The 17,920-nt window shown below is 50.0% G+C and overlaps 2 protein-coding genes across 4 annotated transcripts in view; one reads left to right on the forward strand and one right to left on the reverse strand.

Moving 5' to 3' along the window:
- The window catches only part of PITRM1 (pitrilysin metallopeptidase 1), a 28,229-nt gene extending 25,595 nt beyond the window's left edge, over positions 1-2,634 (forward strand). For all 3 annotated transcript variants that reach the window (XM_073229473.1, XM_073229475.1, XM_073229474.1), the window contains 4 exons: positions 414-539; positions 1,488-1,633; positions 1,941-2,043; positions 2,120-2,634. In XM_073229473.1, the coding sequence (XP_073085574.1) occupies positions 414-539; positions 1,488-1,633; positions 1,941-2,043; positions 2,120-2,213 (469 nt within the window). In that variant the 3' untranslated portion in view covers positions 2,214-2,634. The remainder of the gene's footprint in view (positions 1-413; positions 540-1,487; positions 1,634-1,940; positions 2,044-2,119) is intronic.
- Positions 2,635-3,357: 723 nt separating this feature from the next.
- PFKP (phosphofructokinase, platelet) overlaps positions 3,358-17,920 on the reverse strand; it is a 48,162-nt gene continuing 33,599 nt past the window's right edge. The window contains exons 15-22 of the mRNA XM_073229477.1: positions 17,119-17,206; positions 16,450-16,602; positions 9,694-9,858; positions 8,586-8,647; positions 8,135-8,246; positions 7,124-7,223; positions 4,020-4,122; positions 3,358-3,733 (exon numbers count right to left, since the gene is read on the reverse strand). Of these exons, the coding sequence (XP_073085578.1) occupies positions 3,586-3,733; positions 4,020-4,122; positions 7,124-7,223; positions 8,135-8,246; positions 8,586-8,647; positions 9,694-9,858; positions 16,450-16,602; positions 17,119-17,206 (931 nt within the window). The 3' untranslated portion in view covers positions 3,358-3,585. The remainder of the gene's footprint in view (positions 3,734-4,019; positions 4,123-7,123; positions 7,224-8,134; positions 8,247-8,585; positions 8,648-9,693; positions 9,859-16,449; positions 16,603-17,118; positions 17,207-17,920) is intronic.

Here is a 17,920-nt window from a genome sequence, read left to right on the forward strand (position 1 = left end):
CAGTGGAAACATGGATCACTGATAGACATTCCCAGTTGGTGTGTGCTTTCTCGGGGACACCTATAGGAATCTTGAGTCTCCTGTGTGTGGGCTCACTGGTGAGGAGCGTTAAGCAAGTAATTCCTGCATTTGCCTGCACCATAAAGATAGCCAGATTTTAAATGCTGTAAATGTACTGTAACATGCTGAGCAAGAAGGGCTGGGAGTTTGCAGGAGTGTTGTAGCCCCCTCCCCTCCAATCCTCAACACTGTTGGAAAGTTTGTCTGACTCACGTTTTTCTCCTAGTTTCTGTGGTTCTTATTCATTGAGGAGAGACTGTATAATTATGCACTTGCCATCTTTTGGGGTTATATACAATACTTCCCTGTCAGCTGTATGGTTTTTAACATACATTTTGAATCATTCATTTCAGTCTTAAGATCCTTGCACATTTGATGACTGCTAAATTCTTGCACACGGAAATTCGAGAAAAAGGTGGTGCTTATGGTGGAGGGGCTAAACTCAGCCGTGATGGAATATTCACACTTTACTCGTACAGGTGAGCCCCCCCTGCAAGCATGCCTGTGGAGGCAGCACCTGCCCATAACCTGCTCATCAGCTGAGTGCTGTTACTAGTCCATAGAGTGGAGTGAACATGCAGAAAAGGAGGATGGTTCCTTTTCTCACTCTAGCACTTAACCACACCTTATCCTTTGAGGGGACTGGGACACATTTTGCCTTAAGTAAACACTCAGATCACCAGACTCCAAACTCCAGGGTTTGAGTAAGACGTAACCTGAGTGCTTTCTGGGCCCCATGTGGGCCTTGGGCTCGGCTTCTCAATTCTTCATGCATGGGCCACACTTGCCCTTTTCTTTAAAGTAATTCTTCATTTTCTGGGTGCTCTGCTGCCTGCAGACCCATATTCTAGTTTTTATGGAAAGGATGGACTGTTAGCTGCTGCTCTGACACACATCTGCCCAAACCCTGTAACACTTTCTGGGTGTGTGTGTGCATGGCGAGGACAGGAAAGCAAACGGGCTGCCCATAACGTCTGCTGCCAGACGCTGTAGGACTGCATCTCTATGGGATACGGGGCTGCGGGGTTCTCGCAGTGTCGAGGGGCAAGTAGCTGATTCTGGGAGCATCTCATGTTTGTGCTGTCTTCCTGAGTTCTTCCACACAGGTTTCCTGTTACTGCCATTTATCCCCATACCTCCATCACCTGCCTTCCTCTCCTAGGGAACTCACAGTGGGTGTGTTTCATAATGTGGTGATGAGGTCGGGCAGACAGACCCGTCTCCAGGGGAAAGGAGGGTATGTTGGATGGGCTGTGTGGCCAGAGTTAAATTGCCACAGGATTTGACTTTTGTCCCTGGGCTGTTTGGATTAAGCCTTAAAGTTGAGCCATTAATGACCAGAAAATGTTGAGCGATGGATTAAGGCTATGATTGTCACTTATCTTTGTTGGTAAACTTGTGGCTGTCTAACCCTTTGGGTTTCCTAGGGATCCACATTCAACAGAAACGTTGCAGTCTTTTGTGAAGGCTGCTGAATGGGCCAAGTCAGGGAGATTCTTGCAGCAGGACGTAGATGAAGCAAAGCTTTCTGTGTTCTCTGCTGTAGATGCTCCTGTGGCCCCTTCAGACAAAGGTATGTAAATTATACCATACACCGCAGGAAGTGGTGTCTCCGGACAGCAAGAGCACAGTTGGTGCTGCTCAGCACCTGCCCCTTGTGGAGGCTGGAGTATCATCAGGAGCGTGGGTGACCTCAGGCCCCAGGGGTCAATCAGTGCCCCAGGGAGGAGGCCATTTCGATGTGGCCCTTAGAGAGACTTTGTCCTTGGCCCTAAGGTGGGGCACTCCATGGGAGGGTCAGCGGTATGACCTTGCAGCAAACTGTGAGGTGGCTGCCGTGCACTGCTCCCTCTGCCCCAAGTGACTGTGCTCACTTCCAGGACTGGACCACTTCCTGTATGGCCTCTCTGATGAGATGAAGCAGGCACACAGGGCACAGCTCTTCGCTGTCCACAGGGACAGTCTCATCGACGTGAGCAACAAGTAAGTACAGAGAGAGGTCTCTGTGACCCTAGGGTTCCTCACGTGGGAACAGCCCTGACCCCTGCCTGCCTTCCAGGTACCTTGGCATTGGGAAGAGCACACACGGGTTGGCTCTACTTGGACCAGAGAATGTGAAAATTGCTAAGGACCCATCTTGGATCATAAGATAACAAGGAATTCTGTCTGCCTGGGAACACAGCTAAACCTGCAGGCATGTGTGACTTAAAAAATAAGCCTGAGCTGAATTCAGTTTGAAATGTCAGATAAGTTTTTCCCAAAAATCATGATCCTGTATCATTCTTAAAATTTTGCTAAAGGTATTGCCTGACAAGTCAATCCAAAAGTCTTTAAGTCTTCCAGAAGGAGGTAGAGTGATTGTGAAGAAATTAATGTGATCATGAGTGAAATGCCAGAGGTGAACAGATGATGATTTTAAGACTTCGTATCATATATGAATGTTTACATTACCTCATTAACCTTTGAACATTTAAAAACCTTAAAGGGCAACTCTAAATTATGCTTTAGTTATTATTTTAAATGATGTTTTGCTAAAGTAGCTTCATTAAAAAATGAGTGAAATGAATACACAAGCATCTGACAAGCCTTGACTTACAAAGAAGTGCAGTGACACCAAGGGCTGCGGGGACTTCATGTGTTGGGCGGGTGAGCCTTGCTGGCACCGGGGCCTGCCTGTGCCACCTGATCTCAGCTCCTAGACAGAAGTCATGGTCCCCTGCTCTCTATGGCCCCTTCTCCCCCTCTACGGGTTATAGGCTAGTCCTTTCTTATCTCAGGCTTGAAGGCAGAATTTAGAGGAAAGTCACAGATTCTCTTTTCACTTCAGACACCGAATGACACATCTCAGTTCTCAGTGAATGAAGCAGGGTTGTCCTCGTCCCTCTGGAATGACTGCCATGGCATCACCCAGAAGGTTCTGACACAGGTCCTGCCAGGGCTATGACTTGCCTGGTCTGCAGGAACACCCTGGTGGCATCAGTGAGGAGCTATGATTGAAATCAAGAGCACAAGCTACCTTGCCCTCCAGGCACACATGTGTCTAACCCTACACCTGTCACTCCTGAGGGAACCCGTGCAGCAGCAGGACTCAGCCACCCTGCCGTGGTCCTGGTCCCGAGCCTTCTCCATGGTGCCACATTACATGTTTGCCTGGTGTCAAAGCATTGTTTTTTCTCCTAGATGGCTTTGCTTGTATGTGGCGTAGCTTTCCCTATAAAAATATTTTGCCAATACTTGCCAATAACTAGCCGCCCACAGGTCCTGAGGTTTAAATGCCTGCCTCAGAAAAGAAACTGGTTGGAGTTTTAGCTAAATGTTTAATCCACTGGATGCACACGTTTTAAAGAGGGAGACAGCAGACTCTTGCTGGACTCTTGGGATCCTGAGGACACAGGTCGGTGCCCTGGGACTAGGTATTAAGGGCAACAATACTCTCACATAAAGTGCTCATGAATAACTTAAATGTGACAAAACAGCAGTAAATAGGAAGGCGGGGCATCGCTGGCTGGCGGTGCGGGCCAGGGTCTAGATGGCAGCAGGCTCTTCTTGGCCCTGGAGGTGCACGTGCTCCAGCTGGCTCGAGTCGGAGACCTCGTAGCTGGCCTTGTACTTGGCCAGGATCTTCATGAGGGGCCGCAGCTTCAGCCACCACTGCTCTTTGGGAATTCTGTGCCTGCAAGCAGAAGGGCAGTGAACACCCCAGATGCTACAGCAGCCTGGGGGTCGTGCAGGGGTCTGGGTGGTTGCCTTAGTTTAGATGCCAAAGCAGTTTTCATGGGCCAGATGAAACCATTATACCCAGCATCAGTCTTGTGGTTTTTCTAACTTGGCTTCCTTAAAATACTGAAATGCAGTGACTTGGGATGATGAGTTCCTCAGTGACCATGGCCGCAGGCCTTCACCCTGCCCTTCCCTCCCTCTGCCAGCCTAAGGCTGAGCTGTTGTGCGCAGGTACTTACTCGAAGTCTGTCTGCTTCGTCAGCTCTGCCACAGGTTGGAAAAGAATGTTTCTTTTGCTTATTCCCAGCACACAAATGGAATCGTCAGTCATAAACCTTTTTCCTAATATAGAAAAAGATGTAAGAATGAGTCATCGGTCATGTTGAATAGGCAGATCCATGGCAGATGAGGGGCAGAATCTCACCTGGTGCCCCACAGCCCCAGTTGTTGGCCAGTGTCTGCTTTCTCTGGGTCTCCTAGGCCCAATGAGTCAGTCCCCTTTAAGACCAGGAAGAGCAGGCTCCTTGAGTCACCATGGTGGGGCCCTTCCCCCTCATTCCAAATTGGCCACTCACTAGCACTCAGCAGCCATGCACCCCACAGAGTGAGGAACTTTCTTGAATGAGTTTTAAGTTTACATTTTCTAAATACTGGAATAGTAAAATTGGCTTAAATTGCAGTAAGACAGACTTCAGTTAAATATTAGCAAGAGCCTTTTGCTCAGGAGCATCTACTGTGAAGGCTAGAAGTTGGATAAGCATTCTTCCAGGAGCTGGTAAAATAGTCCCGAATTGGAAAAAAGATAAAAGCAGAAATTAATGTAGATAACAAAAGAATGAAAGCAAAAGTCAGTTATTTGAAGAACAAAATTTAGTGGAAGCTATTTATGTCACCATTTTGTGAGTCAAACACTAGCACTAAAGCTGAAAAAAACACCAATGTGGTATGATTGGTCAAGAAAGTGGGGGACGTGCAGGTGTCAGCTCGCCTGACAGCCCTCTGGAGTCCAGCGGGCTGTAGGAAGCAATGACAGCTGTCCTGTGTGCTGTTTGGAAGTGTAGATAAATTGGAAATTCAGAGAAAAATGTAACTTCAGGGGGAGGAGGTCTATAAACAGCCATTCTTGCAGAGGGGCTGCAGGCCACAATGGGGGAGTCCTATATCCAGAGAGGAATGCAAAACCCCCAGCTCACAAATGGTTTCTGACTTTGAGAAACTAGAACAAGCTCACCCCTGGACAAGTGGGGGACTTGGGGCGAGGCTAGGCGAGTCGGGTAGGGAGGAAGCACAGACCGTGAAATACCAGTCATGGAGCATCAGAGCACACGGGTTGCCTGGCCATCCAGAGGAGTGAGCTAATTAGGCCACTTAACTCTCACAAAGACCTGCGTTCCAATTTCTTCTCACTAACTAAGAAACCTCAAGAGGATTTTTGCTTTTCTGAGAAAAACAATCAGCGTTCTTCAGTTCTGTCTGGGCACTGCCTTGACTGACAGTGCATTCTTTAGCAAGACGGGCCCTGTGGTACTGGAAAGCCTAAGGTGATTTGCTTCAGGTCTGGGAACACTTAGAATTTTTCCCATGTAAGTTAATAGTAATTGCTTCTTCCCTTTACACCATTTCAGTTTACAGAAGGGTTTGATAGGAGCCCCCTTTAGATAGAGGAGAGCCTGTAATAATCCTTTTGTGATTGAAAATGAAGGTGATGGGTCACAGAGCATCAGGGATCCAAGGCTTGTCAAAGACTTAATGACAAGGAAATTTCTGAGAATTCTTCGTCATGAGACACTGAAAGCATTCCCTATTTCCATTAGAGTCGAGCCCAGGATAGCAGTTCTGCCATCACTGCATTTATTCAGGATTTTTCTGCAGTAGAACACCCACAAAAAGTACCAAGGGAAAGTATAAAGGTCATATGCAGATGGTGATGTGAAGAGATGAAAACACAAAATGCATCTATAATTACTAGAATGAAGAGTGTGTAGGAAGTTGCTGATTGCAAAATTGTATTTTACACAAATAATACCTATTACAGCAATAGATGAAAAATTTAATATCATTTATAATGATAAATTCTTTTTAAAATCAAGAGATCAAGAATAAACTTACCAAAAGATGCAGGGTTTTTATGTTAAAGCACTGTTTAATAAGATACTGAAAGGTCTAAATATATGGGAAGGGATACAATGTCCATGAACTAAAAATGCAGTATTAAAAATGCCAATTCTTCCTCCAAATGCTTTACTGACTAAAATCCAACCATTCTGAGTGGACCTTGACAATCTATTTCTTTGACAGCACAGAAGACCAAGAATTGCCAAAGCTGGAAGGTAGCCCAACTAGAAGGACTTGTCCTACCAAATTGTCACTAATTGTTCATAAAACTGGGACATTGTCAAGGCTCTGTAACTGAATGCCAAGAAATGAACCAAATAACCCAGGAATATCCCCAAATTTATAGATTATGATGGAGATTATACTGCAGAATGGAAGAATACCAATGAAACTAGACTTTAAAATTCCTATTAATTCTGGTGAATCAAAGAACTAAATGTAAAAGGAGAGTATTTTAGTAATAAAAGCTCAAACCATAAAGGAAAAGGTTAGTAAATTTACTACATTAAAATTAAGAGTGCCTCACTGAAAGACACTCAGCAGAAATGATTAGGGATGTCACAGAAGGGAGACAGATACTGCCACATGTGAAAGGATATAAAATACAAAGTTCCTATAGAATATAAAGTGTGAAAAGTTCCTGTAAAATAATATTAAAACACTTCCAAGAGCTATAAAATGATATAAAAACAAATCATCAGATAAATATAACTAGCCAATAGAAAAATAGGCAAAATTCTTCTAAGAGGTCATAGAAGAAACAAGGGAATGATTATCTGAGTCCTAAGGTTGCTTCTGGCAGAGGGAGCAGCCAAGACAGGAAGACACACTGGGCTTGGGAGGCAGGGACGCAGGTACTCCCAGCCCTGAAGTCCTGAGTGAATCTTAGGCCAGTTCACAGTGTCCCATGGAGCCAAAGAAAGAAAGAAGGAAGAAACACATCTGAGGATCTTGCTTATGGAGCCCAAGGTGTGCACAGCTATTTGCTGTTCATTAAAACAAGAATGTTACTAAATTACTTGAATGCCTCCCATTGCTAAAAAGCAGGAGTAAATAAAGCTTTTCATTTTGTCAATTGCATTTACACCTAATTATAACCTTGAAAGTCATAAACTGCCACCACACCAGAGTCTAGTATAACAATTTTGCCCCGCGCAACCCGGCTAAGTCTCCATAGTGGAGGAGCCAGGCTTCCCTGCCACGCCCCCGCTGCTCCCACTGCTGGTACCTTTCCCCTGAGATTGCTTCAGCTTCTTGCTGATCCACTCCATGGCTTTGGCAGATATTTTGGTTCCAAAGTTTCTATCAAACGGAGAAGGCGCCCCACCCTGTTGGCAGTTAGAGTCACATGACACGTTAACTAGTCCCTTACTGGCTGTTTTAAATCAATAGAAATTTAAATGACTGATAAAATTCACACATTTTTAAGAGGCTCAAATTTGTATAGAGTTGGGACCAAACAAAAAACAAAGCCCTCTAACTCCTGCGGGCAGAGCTCAGCCTGTTGGGCAAGCCTTGTGGTGCTTTCCCTGTAAGATGAGGCTTTTCACCAACCAGACTAGTCAGCTATAACCTCTTCATTACCTTAGGATGTCTATAAGTACTTCTTAACCTTATTTTGGGATGGGGAGGGGGCACAGTTCCCTTTAATAATCTGATCAACTGTGGGCTTGCTTTCACAAGTATATGCACATGCCTACCATTTATTACATAATTTCAGGAGATTCAGGACCCTTTTAAATGAATTAATGGGGCCCATTTAAAGGTTTCCTAGATACAAGGATGGAGAGGTGGGGACAAGGACTAGGCGCAGTCAGGAGCTCAGCCATTTACTCCACACCCTCTCCTCCAGTTCCCCCATCCGGCACACTTGAAAATCAAATCCTGATTCTGTGCAAATAACATTATTTGCTTCATACTCCAATTAAAGTTATTAAAGCCCAACAGTGAATGAAGTGCTTAATTTGAGTTAGTTATTCCAATTAACTGGTGTCACTAATGATGTGAAAGTTGGCAGCTTTCCAACACCCAATTATCCAAATACCACAACCAACAAAGAATTTCTGAAGCTGGTGATATTTGGTATGACTTAAGTGGAACCATAACACAGTTTGGATGTTTTTAATTGTCTCGGAATATCCATATGGATTAGCATTTCCAAAACGGCTAAGGTAAGGCGTGCTGCCCCGAGGCTCACCACAGGGCAGTGCATCATCCCTCTGCGGGCCTCTGGCCTTACCTGTTGCATGTGGCCCAGCACATTCTTCCGGCAGTCGAACACCCCTCGGCCCTCCTCTGAGTAGAGCTGGTAGATGAAGTCAGTGGTATAGTTCTCGTTGCAGCTCTCATTCCTGAAACAGAGGTGGGCTCAGGGCTGCAGGATGGGTGTGGCTCTGGCTTGGGGAGCCCTCCAACCCAGCCACATGCCCCTCAGCTTTACAAATAAATGCCATTAATTAAAGGAATAATTAAAGACTTAGCTAAAGTAATAGTTTGGAGATTCCTTTTTAAAAAAAATAAACTGCCAAGCAAGAACAAATTGTTTGGCTGAGCCCTTCAGTTGAATGCCTGCAGGTTTCTGACAGGTGGCCAGTCACCCTGCTGTACCGATTCAGTGTCAGAGTCCACAGCAAAGAAGGACCCTCAGGTTTCATACCCAGATAGGCTCCTGAGATGAGAGCTCCCCGTACCTGAGCACAAGCCCCCTCTGGATGGTGGTCTTCATCTTTTCTGTCAGGTGCTCCACGTTGGCCTAGGAGAGTGCTCTGTTAGCCATTCAACACTTACCTAGCGCCTACTGTGTGCCAGGTGCTGACTGCTGCAAGTCACAGTAGTGTCCTCACCCTATGCCCCAGTAGGGGATACACCAGCCAGGACAGTGCAATGCGGGTGACACACCTGTTGCACCCATGGGTCATCTGCACCGTGTTATGACCTTAGGGCCAACAGCTTCCTTATTGGGTGGGTTCAGTGGGACTTCTAGCTTCCTCGAGAAACGCTTTCCAAAATAAGTAGGTCTCGGCGCTGGCTCACCAGCTGCACTGGCCTGAGCTGTACATACCCACTGCGTCCCTCACCTTCCAGATGCTTCTATCAGGCAGACAACTGTCACCTGACCCCACACATCTGTAGTTGCATGTCTGGAGTTGCCTAATGGGCACTGCAGGCCCAGTGGAGCTTCCAGAGGACTCTGTGCCCAGGTTTTGGCAAGGGAGATGCTACATGAGAAGGATGCACAGACTGCCTGGATCTGTGGCTGCCCAAAGGTAAACCTATTACCAGAAGCCTCTCCCAGAACCGGCAGAAGGCCAGCCCCATGCTGTTGGTAATCAGCAATGCCTGCCTGAGACAGCCAGTCCACATCCGCTTTGCTGTGTCCCTGCTAGAGTGACCAGCTGGTGGCACAGCATGCTCATGGACTGGCGTTGCTCTGGGGCAGACTGCGGGCATCTCAAGCCTGGGCTGACAGGCCTGGCAGCTGCCTGAGTGCCAGATCCCACGAACACGGACACATCCTCCCTGCATGGCCGCTGCCTGCCTACGGAAACCACCAGCCACTTGGCAGATGCTAGTTTAAGAGGCAGGATGGACCAGCATGTGGAGGGGAATGAGGCGCTGGCCTATGTCCATGCTCCATGGATAGAGGGTACCCTGTCTAGCAAATGCATAGGCCCGGGGGAGAGGGGGTCCCCAGATGTGCATGGGCCTGGCACTTTGTTGGTGCCCCGCCACTGGGTAGTGAGACAGGTGGCAGCTCTGAGCGAGCTCTAGGGCGAGATGCCCCCCAGGCCCACATACCTGCAGGTCTCTGATGTCAAAGGGCTCTTCAAAGATGTAGGCAGCATCAGCTCCAGCGGCGAGCCCCCCCATGTTGGCCAGGTAGCCACAATAGCCCCCCATGGTCTCGATGATGAACACACGGCGCTTGGTCCCGCTGGCTGACTGCTTGATGCGGTCGCATGTCTGGTCAGAGAGAACAGGGGTCATTCCCAGGCAGGGCCAGCAGAGGGCCGAGAGCCTACCTCTGCAGGGTGGGCAGGTGGGCAGCTCAGCCTGCCTGCTGCAGCCCCTACTGTCCATGGCTCACCAGCAGGAGTTTGTTTTCTTCTGAAAAGTACCTGGGTGTTGGTCATCCTCAGTCTATCCTAAATGTCCCATTGCATCAGGAACCCCTGCTCACCCCTCAGTGGGTCTCTTGGGAGCCGGCTGCCACTGGCCCCCTGTGGGACCCAAGCTTGAAGAGAACAAGAAACCCAACCTACCCACTCCCAGCCCCGGTCCAGGCTGACGAACGCCCTCTGGGCCCAGCCCTGCCCCTGCCCAGGTTCTGCCCCAGCACACTCAGCCTGACCAGGCCCTGTAGGCCCACCTATGCTTCTGGCCTCCACTCCTGGCTGTCCTGCTCCCAGGAAGTGCCAGTCCCATCTCAGCATGGCCTCCACACATATAGCACTGGGGCAGGGGCCTGGGTGGCCCCCACCGACATTACAGGCCTAATGCCTAGGACCTGCCAACGTCACTTATGTGGTACTTTAATCTAGGCTCTTGAGAAGGTATATTGCCCTTGATCACCTGGCAGAGCCAAAATGTCATCAGAGCATCCTTGTAAGAGGGAGAGGGGCTTTGATCCAATGACAGAGGCCACATAGCACCAGAGCAAGATGCTGCCCACAGGGGCTTTGAAATGAGGAAGGCACCAGGCAGCACATGCACGGAGGGCGGCTCCAGGAGCTGGAGACCAAGAGGGAGGGTGGGCCTGCCAACCACAACTGCCACCAACGAAGCTGATCTCAGACCTGTGGCCTCCAGGACAGACTAGGCGTGTGTCTTCCAAGGCCCCAAGTTAGCAGTGATTTGTCACAATGGTAAAGGACACTAACATGGGCCTCTGTCTGCCTCCCTATGCCTGGCCTGGCATATGTCCTTTCCTGGGGAAAATGTCTAATCTGCAGATCAGATAGTGCCCTCCACTGGGGTTCAGCTAATTGCGCAGCCTGCCTTGTACTTAACATGCACAGAACCAGACACCCTGAGGGCGAGTGCAGGGCCCTTGGAGCCTCTGACCTGGGACTGAGCCCCAGGGAGGTCTCAGGCAGCTCAGGAAGAACAAGCCCACCCTCCAGCAGCAAATGCAGCGAGGGATGAGCCGGGTAGCCCAGGGCAGCCACAGCCAGGAAAGCCCACCACAACCAGCCTGGCCCCATGCTGCCATCTCGTGGGGCCTGGGGTGCTGTGCCAGGGGAACACCTGCCTGGCAGTGAGTGCTCTGCACATGGGCCAGGTCCCAGCAGTGGGATGGAGCATGGCATGTGCCATGCAGCCTCCTTGCCCTTCCTCCAGGCCCACGGCAGCAGGCCACTGGGGCCATCATAAGTCAAGCATCACCCCGAACAACTACACAGGTCAGACAGGTTGGCCCAGGTGGCTACAGGACCCTCATGGTAGAGCAGTTGCTGGGAGCCCCTGAGCAACAGGATTCAGCTGCGCAGGCTTCTGGGTTGCAGGGAGGAACACGTGTCCCAGGTATAGATAGCCCGGCTCCCTTCTGGGACGTTCCCTCCCACCCCAGCTGGCAGCGGCGTGTCTCTGGCTTCTTGCCGGCATGGTACTGACCAGCAATGCTCCTCCCCTGAGCCCCCACTCTCCCCAAGCCCTGCAAACACGCTCCACCAGAGTTCGCAGAGGGAGTACAGCCTATAGCGGGGACAGATGGCCTGTTGTGCAGTGCAGAAAGTAAGATCTGACCATCCACAAGGGAGAGGCACATAGTCCTCATTCTGAGTGCGGGCAGGCTGGCAGGGCCCAGCGGCTCTTACCTCCACAATCATGCTCAGGACAGTGTCTGAGCCCATGCTCAGCTCCGTGCCTGAGATGTTGTTGCTAATGGTGGCAGGCAGGATGCAAATGGGGACACAAAACTCCTGGTAGGTGTTGCGCGCCTCAGCGAATATGAACAAGCCCTCAAAAGCCTGGAGCAGCAGTGCTGTTAGTCAGTAGGTGGCCTGCCACCTGACCCACATCACCAGGTAGGACACAGTGGGGAAGGCGACAGGCCTAGGGCCAGTGGCCCTGCCAGCTTTTTGTGTTGGTTAACGTGCCTAGGGGCATCCAGTTAGCCTGATGTGCAGGATGGTGAGCTCCAACTATGCGGAGCCCAGGGTCAGCAGGCCTGGGGGCGCCAGGTTAGCCCTGGTTGAGGGATGGGGAGGGACTCTGACTGGGCAGGCCTGCAGGGAGGGTTCCCTGCCAGCGCACAGTGGGCCATGAGCAGGTGGGCAGCAAAGCACGGGGATGGCCTGGTGTCAGTGGGAACAAAGAGCCACTCTGTTGGCGTCTCAGAGCAGGTGAGGGATGCTAGTTTGGTGATGACTTTCCCTACTAAGTGGGGCACAGGGCCTTGCCCACTAGGACCCATCCAATGGCCTGTATCCCTATGCAGGCACCACACCTGGCAAACTGGAGGGAGGCTTGCAGCCAGAACTCAGGTGCCTGCCGGGTGCCTCTGCTCTGCCAGGGCACCGCCCCACCGCCCTCTCGGGGCCATCCTCAGAGCAGCCCACAGGAGCCAGGCTTTGGAATAGATTCCCAGGTGAAGCTCTTTGGCTCTGAGATCACAAGAACAAGCTGTCCCCATGTGCTGGCAGAGGTGGGGATCAACTGCCTCAGTGCCAGACAGCACGTTAGCAGGCACAGGCCCCTCATCCACATCCCCAACCCATGGGTCCCAACCAGGTGTGCTGATAACCATCAGCGGTAAGCGGATGCTGTGCAGGAGGAGGGCACCAAAGAGGGCCTGTGCGCAGGCCGGGTTCAGGGCAGTGGCCTGGGACATGAGGGTGGTGGGCCTGCTGCCTTAGTCCAGGGCAGCTGGCAGGATGGTGGGGCCACTCACTGCAGCCCACCCATGCAGATCCTGCCTTTAGGGCCCAGTCCACCTCAGAGCTACCTCGGAGCCCCCAGGATGCCTGCCAGCCGAGCTCACAGTGTGAGCCTGCGATACCACTGTTAGGAGAGGCCCACTGTCCCCCATGATGCTCCAGCAGGAACGCTGAGAGCTGCAGCATTAGAAAGGCTGTGCCTGGTGCCATGGGCCCCTGAGGTGCCAGGAGGGCGTCAGCGCCTCCCCATCTGCTGGCAGCTGTGTAACTCCCAGGCTCTCCATGGGGTCCCATGCTCTGCTTCCATGCACCGCAGCTGGCCGGGGCCTGCCTTGAAGCACCCCTGAACCCAGCAGCCTGGCCAAGCTCTGTGCTTCTGACTGGCCACACCGGGAGAAGAACAGGTGGAGTGAGGCAATAAGCCAGGCATCCTGTTTCTCTAACAGAATTCAAGGTGCCAGCAGGGCTGTGGCCACAAATGAAAAAGCATTCAGAGGCAGTGTGGTGCCTGGCCCTCTTCAGTGTGGTTCTGACCAGAATAAAATAGCTGCCAGATATAAGCGTGAAGAGCGGCCTACCAGGAAGCCCTCAGTACAACAGGACCACTTCCCAAAAGCCTGCTCAGAGGCACCAGACTCACTCTGCCTGGAGACCCTATAACCTCTGTAATGCAATAAATGCTGAGGACTTCTCCTTGGAATATACCCAAAGAACACAACTTCTCAGATTCAAAAAGACATATGCAACCCTATGTTTATCGCAGCACTTTTTACAATAGCCAAGATATGGAAGCAACCTAAGTGTCCATCTGTAGATGAATGGATAAAGAAGATGTGGTACATATACACAATGGAATACTATTCAGCCATAAGAAAGAAACAAATCCTACCATTTGCAACAACATGGATGGAACTGGAGGACATTATGCTCAATGAAATAAGCCAGGTAGATACAGACAACTGCCAAATGATTTCCCTCATTTGTGGAGTGTAACAATGAAGCAAAACTGAAGGAACAAAATGGTAGCAGACTCAAAGATTCCAAGAAGGAACTAGTGGTTACCAAAGGGGAGGGGTGTGGGAGGGTGGGTGGGAAGGGAGGGAGAAGGGGACTGAGGGGTATTATGTTTAGTATACCTGGTGTGGGGGATCACGGGGAGAACAGTGTATCACAGAGAAGGGACATAGTGGATCTCTGGCAACTTGTCACATTGATGGACAGTGACTGCATTGGGTTATGGGTGGAGACTTGATAATATGGGTAAATGTAACCACATTGTTTTTTCATGTGAAACCTTCATAAGAGTGTGTATCAATCATACCTTAATAAAAAAAATATAAATAAATAAAAAATAAATGCTGAGGACTTTCCAGTGATGCCTCTGTAAGGGATGCATGAATGTTGGCAAGGAGGGGATGAGGGTGGGGACAATGATTAAATGGCTGAAGAAAATGACAGGTGACAGCAGACCATCTCAGGGCTGCCAGCCCGGCACTGTGGATGCTCTGGGCTGGGGCCTCCCTGTTGTGTGGCCATCCTGACATTGGAGGATCAGCAGCACCTGGGCCACCCCATTAGATGCCAGTGGCACCCAATGCCCAGCATCCCTAGACACTACAGATCTCCCCGGAGCAGAACCATCACCAGGTGAGACTCACCCAGCCCTCTGAACAAAAGGAGCCAGGCAGTGGCCAAGATACCGAGGATGTGGCCCCCATGCTCCAGGCCCGCGGGCAGCCAAACTCGCTCTGGTCCTCAGATCCCAGCTCTCCTGGGATCCTACAGAGTAGACTGGGAAGGACACGGGGCGCCCATGCCTCATCGCACCAGATGCCCCCCAGCACGTGTCCTGCCTGCTACTTCCCAGCCCAGCCAAACCTCCTAAAAGATTCCATTTCAGTTTGGCTTTAGAAGACATTTCCACATGCCATTTAAACATGCCACACCTGTACTTCATCTGGACAGCTTCAGGATTACAGGACACACTGAGTGGGCCCAGAGCAGATGTCACACTCTCAAATCACCCTGACCACCCTGCTGGCCACCAACCACAATCCAGGACCAGGACCATGGAGCCACCAAGATCACCTGCTGCTCAGAGCCTCAGAGCTCACGTCTACCCCTCTAAGAGCAGCCTGGCACTGGGCAAACGAAAAACTACTTTACATCTGATTAACCTGGCTCTCAGAAGCTCAAATGAAAAAGCAAATGTAAAAGACTATATAATAAACCTCAAAGTACCTCTAAGGTAAGTGGGATAGATAATTTACAGTCTTCCTTATATATTATGGCTTTCAAATGTTCAGCAAACATGTACTAAACTTTTAATCTAGGAAAAAAAATTCTGGTAGCAGAGAAGCTTAGAATTATAAAATAGGGGATTCTCATCTTCGTGCCTGGAAGTACTAATCAAATACCATAAGGAGACCAACACCCGCTTTGACCAGACCCTGCAGACGGCAACTTTCAAACCCACCCATCCAGGAGAGTGTCTAATCAGTAACAGGAAAAATGAACTTCTAGTTGCTTCTATAGCAAGCTCAGTGTAAGCAGATTCCAAATCCAGCCAAGGCAGGGAAAGAGCAGTAAGAAAGTGATGAAGTTCATTTGGAGACAGACAGTGGCTTTCAACTCACAGCCGAAGATCAATCAGGAGCTGGATCAGTCCCAGAGCAGCAAAAGCAGGGGCGACAGTCACCAGGACAGCAGCAGCCACGGCCTGGCAGAGGTTAGTGGAGCAGGGAAGGGCGCTCCAGGATGGGGACACTGGGCAGGGCAGGTAGTAAAGGAATTGCGGAGAGATTAAGCAGCTTGGAAAGGTAAGAAACGAGGGCTAAGCATTGCTTACTGTTGCAATTTTACTGTAAAAGCATTTCTTTTATCTGCCAGCACTAGAAACCACTTGATGCCACAGGCATAGGAAAAGAATCTTAGAAAACAGTCATGAGACCTGCATCTCACATGGAAAGTAAAACTTGAAAATTCATTGAAAAAATGTTAGAGCCCTAATTTTCAAAAGAGAAATGCATTCTATGTTAGATACTGACCTCCAAACTCCCACGTGATTTCTCATGTGTGATTAACAATCATGATAATAAAGACATTTTCTACGTATTGTTATTGCTTTATGGCAAAAGAAAACCTATAACAGCATCAATACTATTTCAGATGTAACTTATCCTCAATTTACAAAGGGGACGATGATGCTGATGGCCACAGTCAAAAGCATAGGGAATATGCAAGGCAGATTCAGTCACAAAGCACTAGCCGAGGCCTTGCCCTCAAACACCAAAGCAGGGTCACAGGACCCAGGGTTTACTTAGAGTAAGGTGTCATGGTCTTCAGGTAAATTTGGCTCAGCCAAAAACAAAACAAAACAAAACACTAATTTTAATGACTGCCCAAATCAGAGAACGCTGTGGCCGACAGCAACCTGAGCTACAGATGCTGTCCCTTCAGGAGCTTCAGCAGTGACATGTCACCCTGGCAGCCCACAGCAGATGAGGCGGTGAAGAGCTCTGGGAGCTGGGTCAGAGACTGTCAGACTTTCTGAATATGAACAAGCAAACCAACCCGGGTCTCCCTCTGGTCTCTAGTACACTAGCAGATAAAAGTGGGCCAGGTGCCCTCTGGAGTAGCATCTGCGTTACCTGCTTTGTTGGCCACACAGACTTACGTCAGTGATAGTGTTCAGAGCGGTATCGGCGCCAATGCTGAAATCGGACCCCGGCACGTTGTTGGACACCGTGGCGGGAACCATAACCATGGGGACACACAACTCCTCTTGCTTCTCCCGGGCCTTGGAGAGTTCCAGCAGCCCCAGGTAGGCCTGTTGGACAAGTGTGTGCAGTTATGGGGGCAGAGGGGGTGCACAGGGGCTTCCAAGGGACACAGAGAGGGCCAGCCACTTGCCAGGAACAAAAGGACCAACGGGACAACACTATGTAGAAGTGAGATACTCTTATGGGCAAGAGTCTACTTGAAGTTCTTGCATTGGAAGGTCATCAGAGGACTGAGACTAGTGGAATATAAAAAATTAAGGTCTACAGTCAATATGTGATTTAAAAAAAAATTATATGACCACATAATCACCTACAGACTTGAGATACATCAGACCTCACTGAACAGATGAACCCCAGCTAAGAAGTCATCTTTTGCTTCCCGAGAAAGTGGCATCATAGGTGCAGGGCGAGGCTCCTGCCACATCCTCCACCTGTTATTCTCTGCAGCACAGTTACCTGTGGCAACGGGCCTGGAGGCCTGCAAATGGTGCCTCAGTTGATGGGAGCCAGCATGGGTCACCCACAGCCGTAGGGGCCAACGGGAGACCAGGGCCCACACATACCTCAAACCCGCCGATGATGAGCAGTGCGTTGAGGCTGTGGGCTCTCATCTGCGCAGCGATTTCCTGCAGGTACTTCCCTGGCAGCGTGCTGGCACAGTTCAAACAGAGACAGGTCAGACCCCACGCAGCGCCAAAATGCCTCCTCTGCCAAGCCAGACCCTGAGGGCAGCAAGAGGAGACCGGCCCCAAGGACAGCAGGGCCCGGACCCGCGTGCTGGTGCTGGGAGTCAGAACGACAGCATATTTGGGAGAAAACTGGAAGAGGTCTTTCAGCTATCCAATACCTTGACTTCAGAAGAACCCCCATGGCCTCATTAAAGCTTGCGGATATTCACAGTATTGTGTGAATGGAAGCTTCTGGTTTTCAAGTCCTGTATGTACACTGATCCAGTCTAATCGCACTTAACGTGACATCCACTCACACTGGCTGTTCTCTCCCTGTTTTATCACATTTTGAACCATGTGGCCAACATGTACAATTGGGCAAATGACAGGTGGCCAGCCACCCAACACTGCCCCTAATCTTTCTTCTGTGCTGACTCGGGGAAGTAAAGTGTTTATACTTTTGTAGATTTGTAAGTCGTACAGCAAAAGCACTTGGGCCTGGGTGGGCCAAGCAAACAAGTGCAGGTGACATGGACCTCGAGGCCCCTCCCAGCATCCAGGGTAAAGCTGCCAACCAGCCCCCTGGCTCACCGCAGAGCCATGCCAGTGTGGCCCAGGTGACGATGGTGCCTGCTTCTGAGCAGCGCTTCACTGGCCAGGACACCGCCAACGTGAGGGCTCGGTAGGAGGGGGCAGC

The sequence above is a fragment of the Manis javanica genome, chromosome 2 (genome assembly GCF_040802235.1).
Source record: "Manis javanica isolate MJ-LG chromosome 2, MJ_LKY, whole genome shotgun sequence".
Classification (NCBI taxonomy): domain Eukaryota; kingdom Metazoa; phylum Chordata; class Mammalia; order Pholidota; family Manidae; genus Manis; species Manis javanica.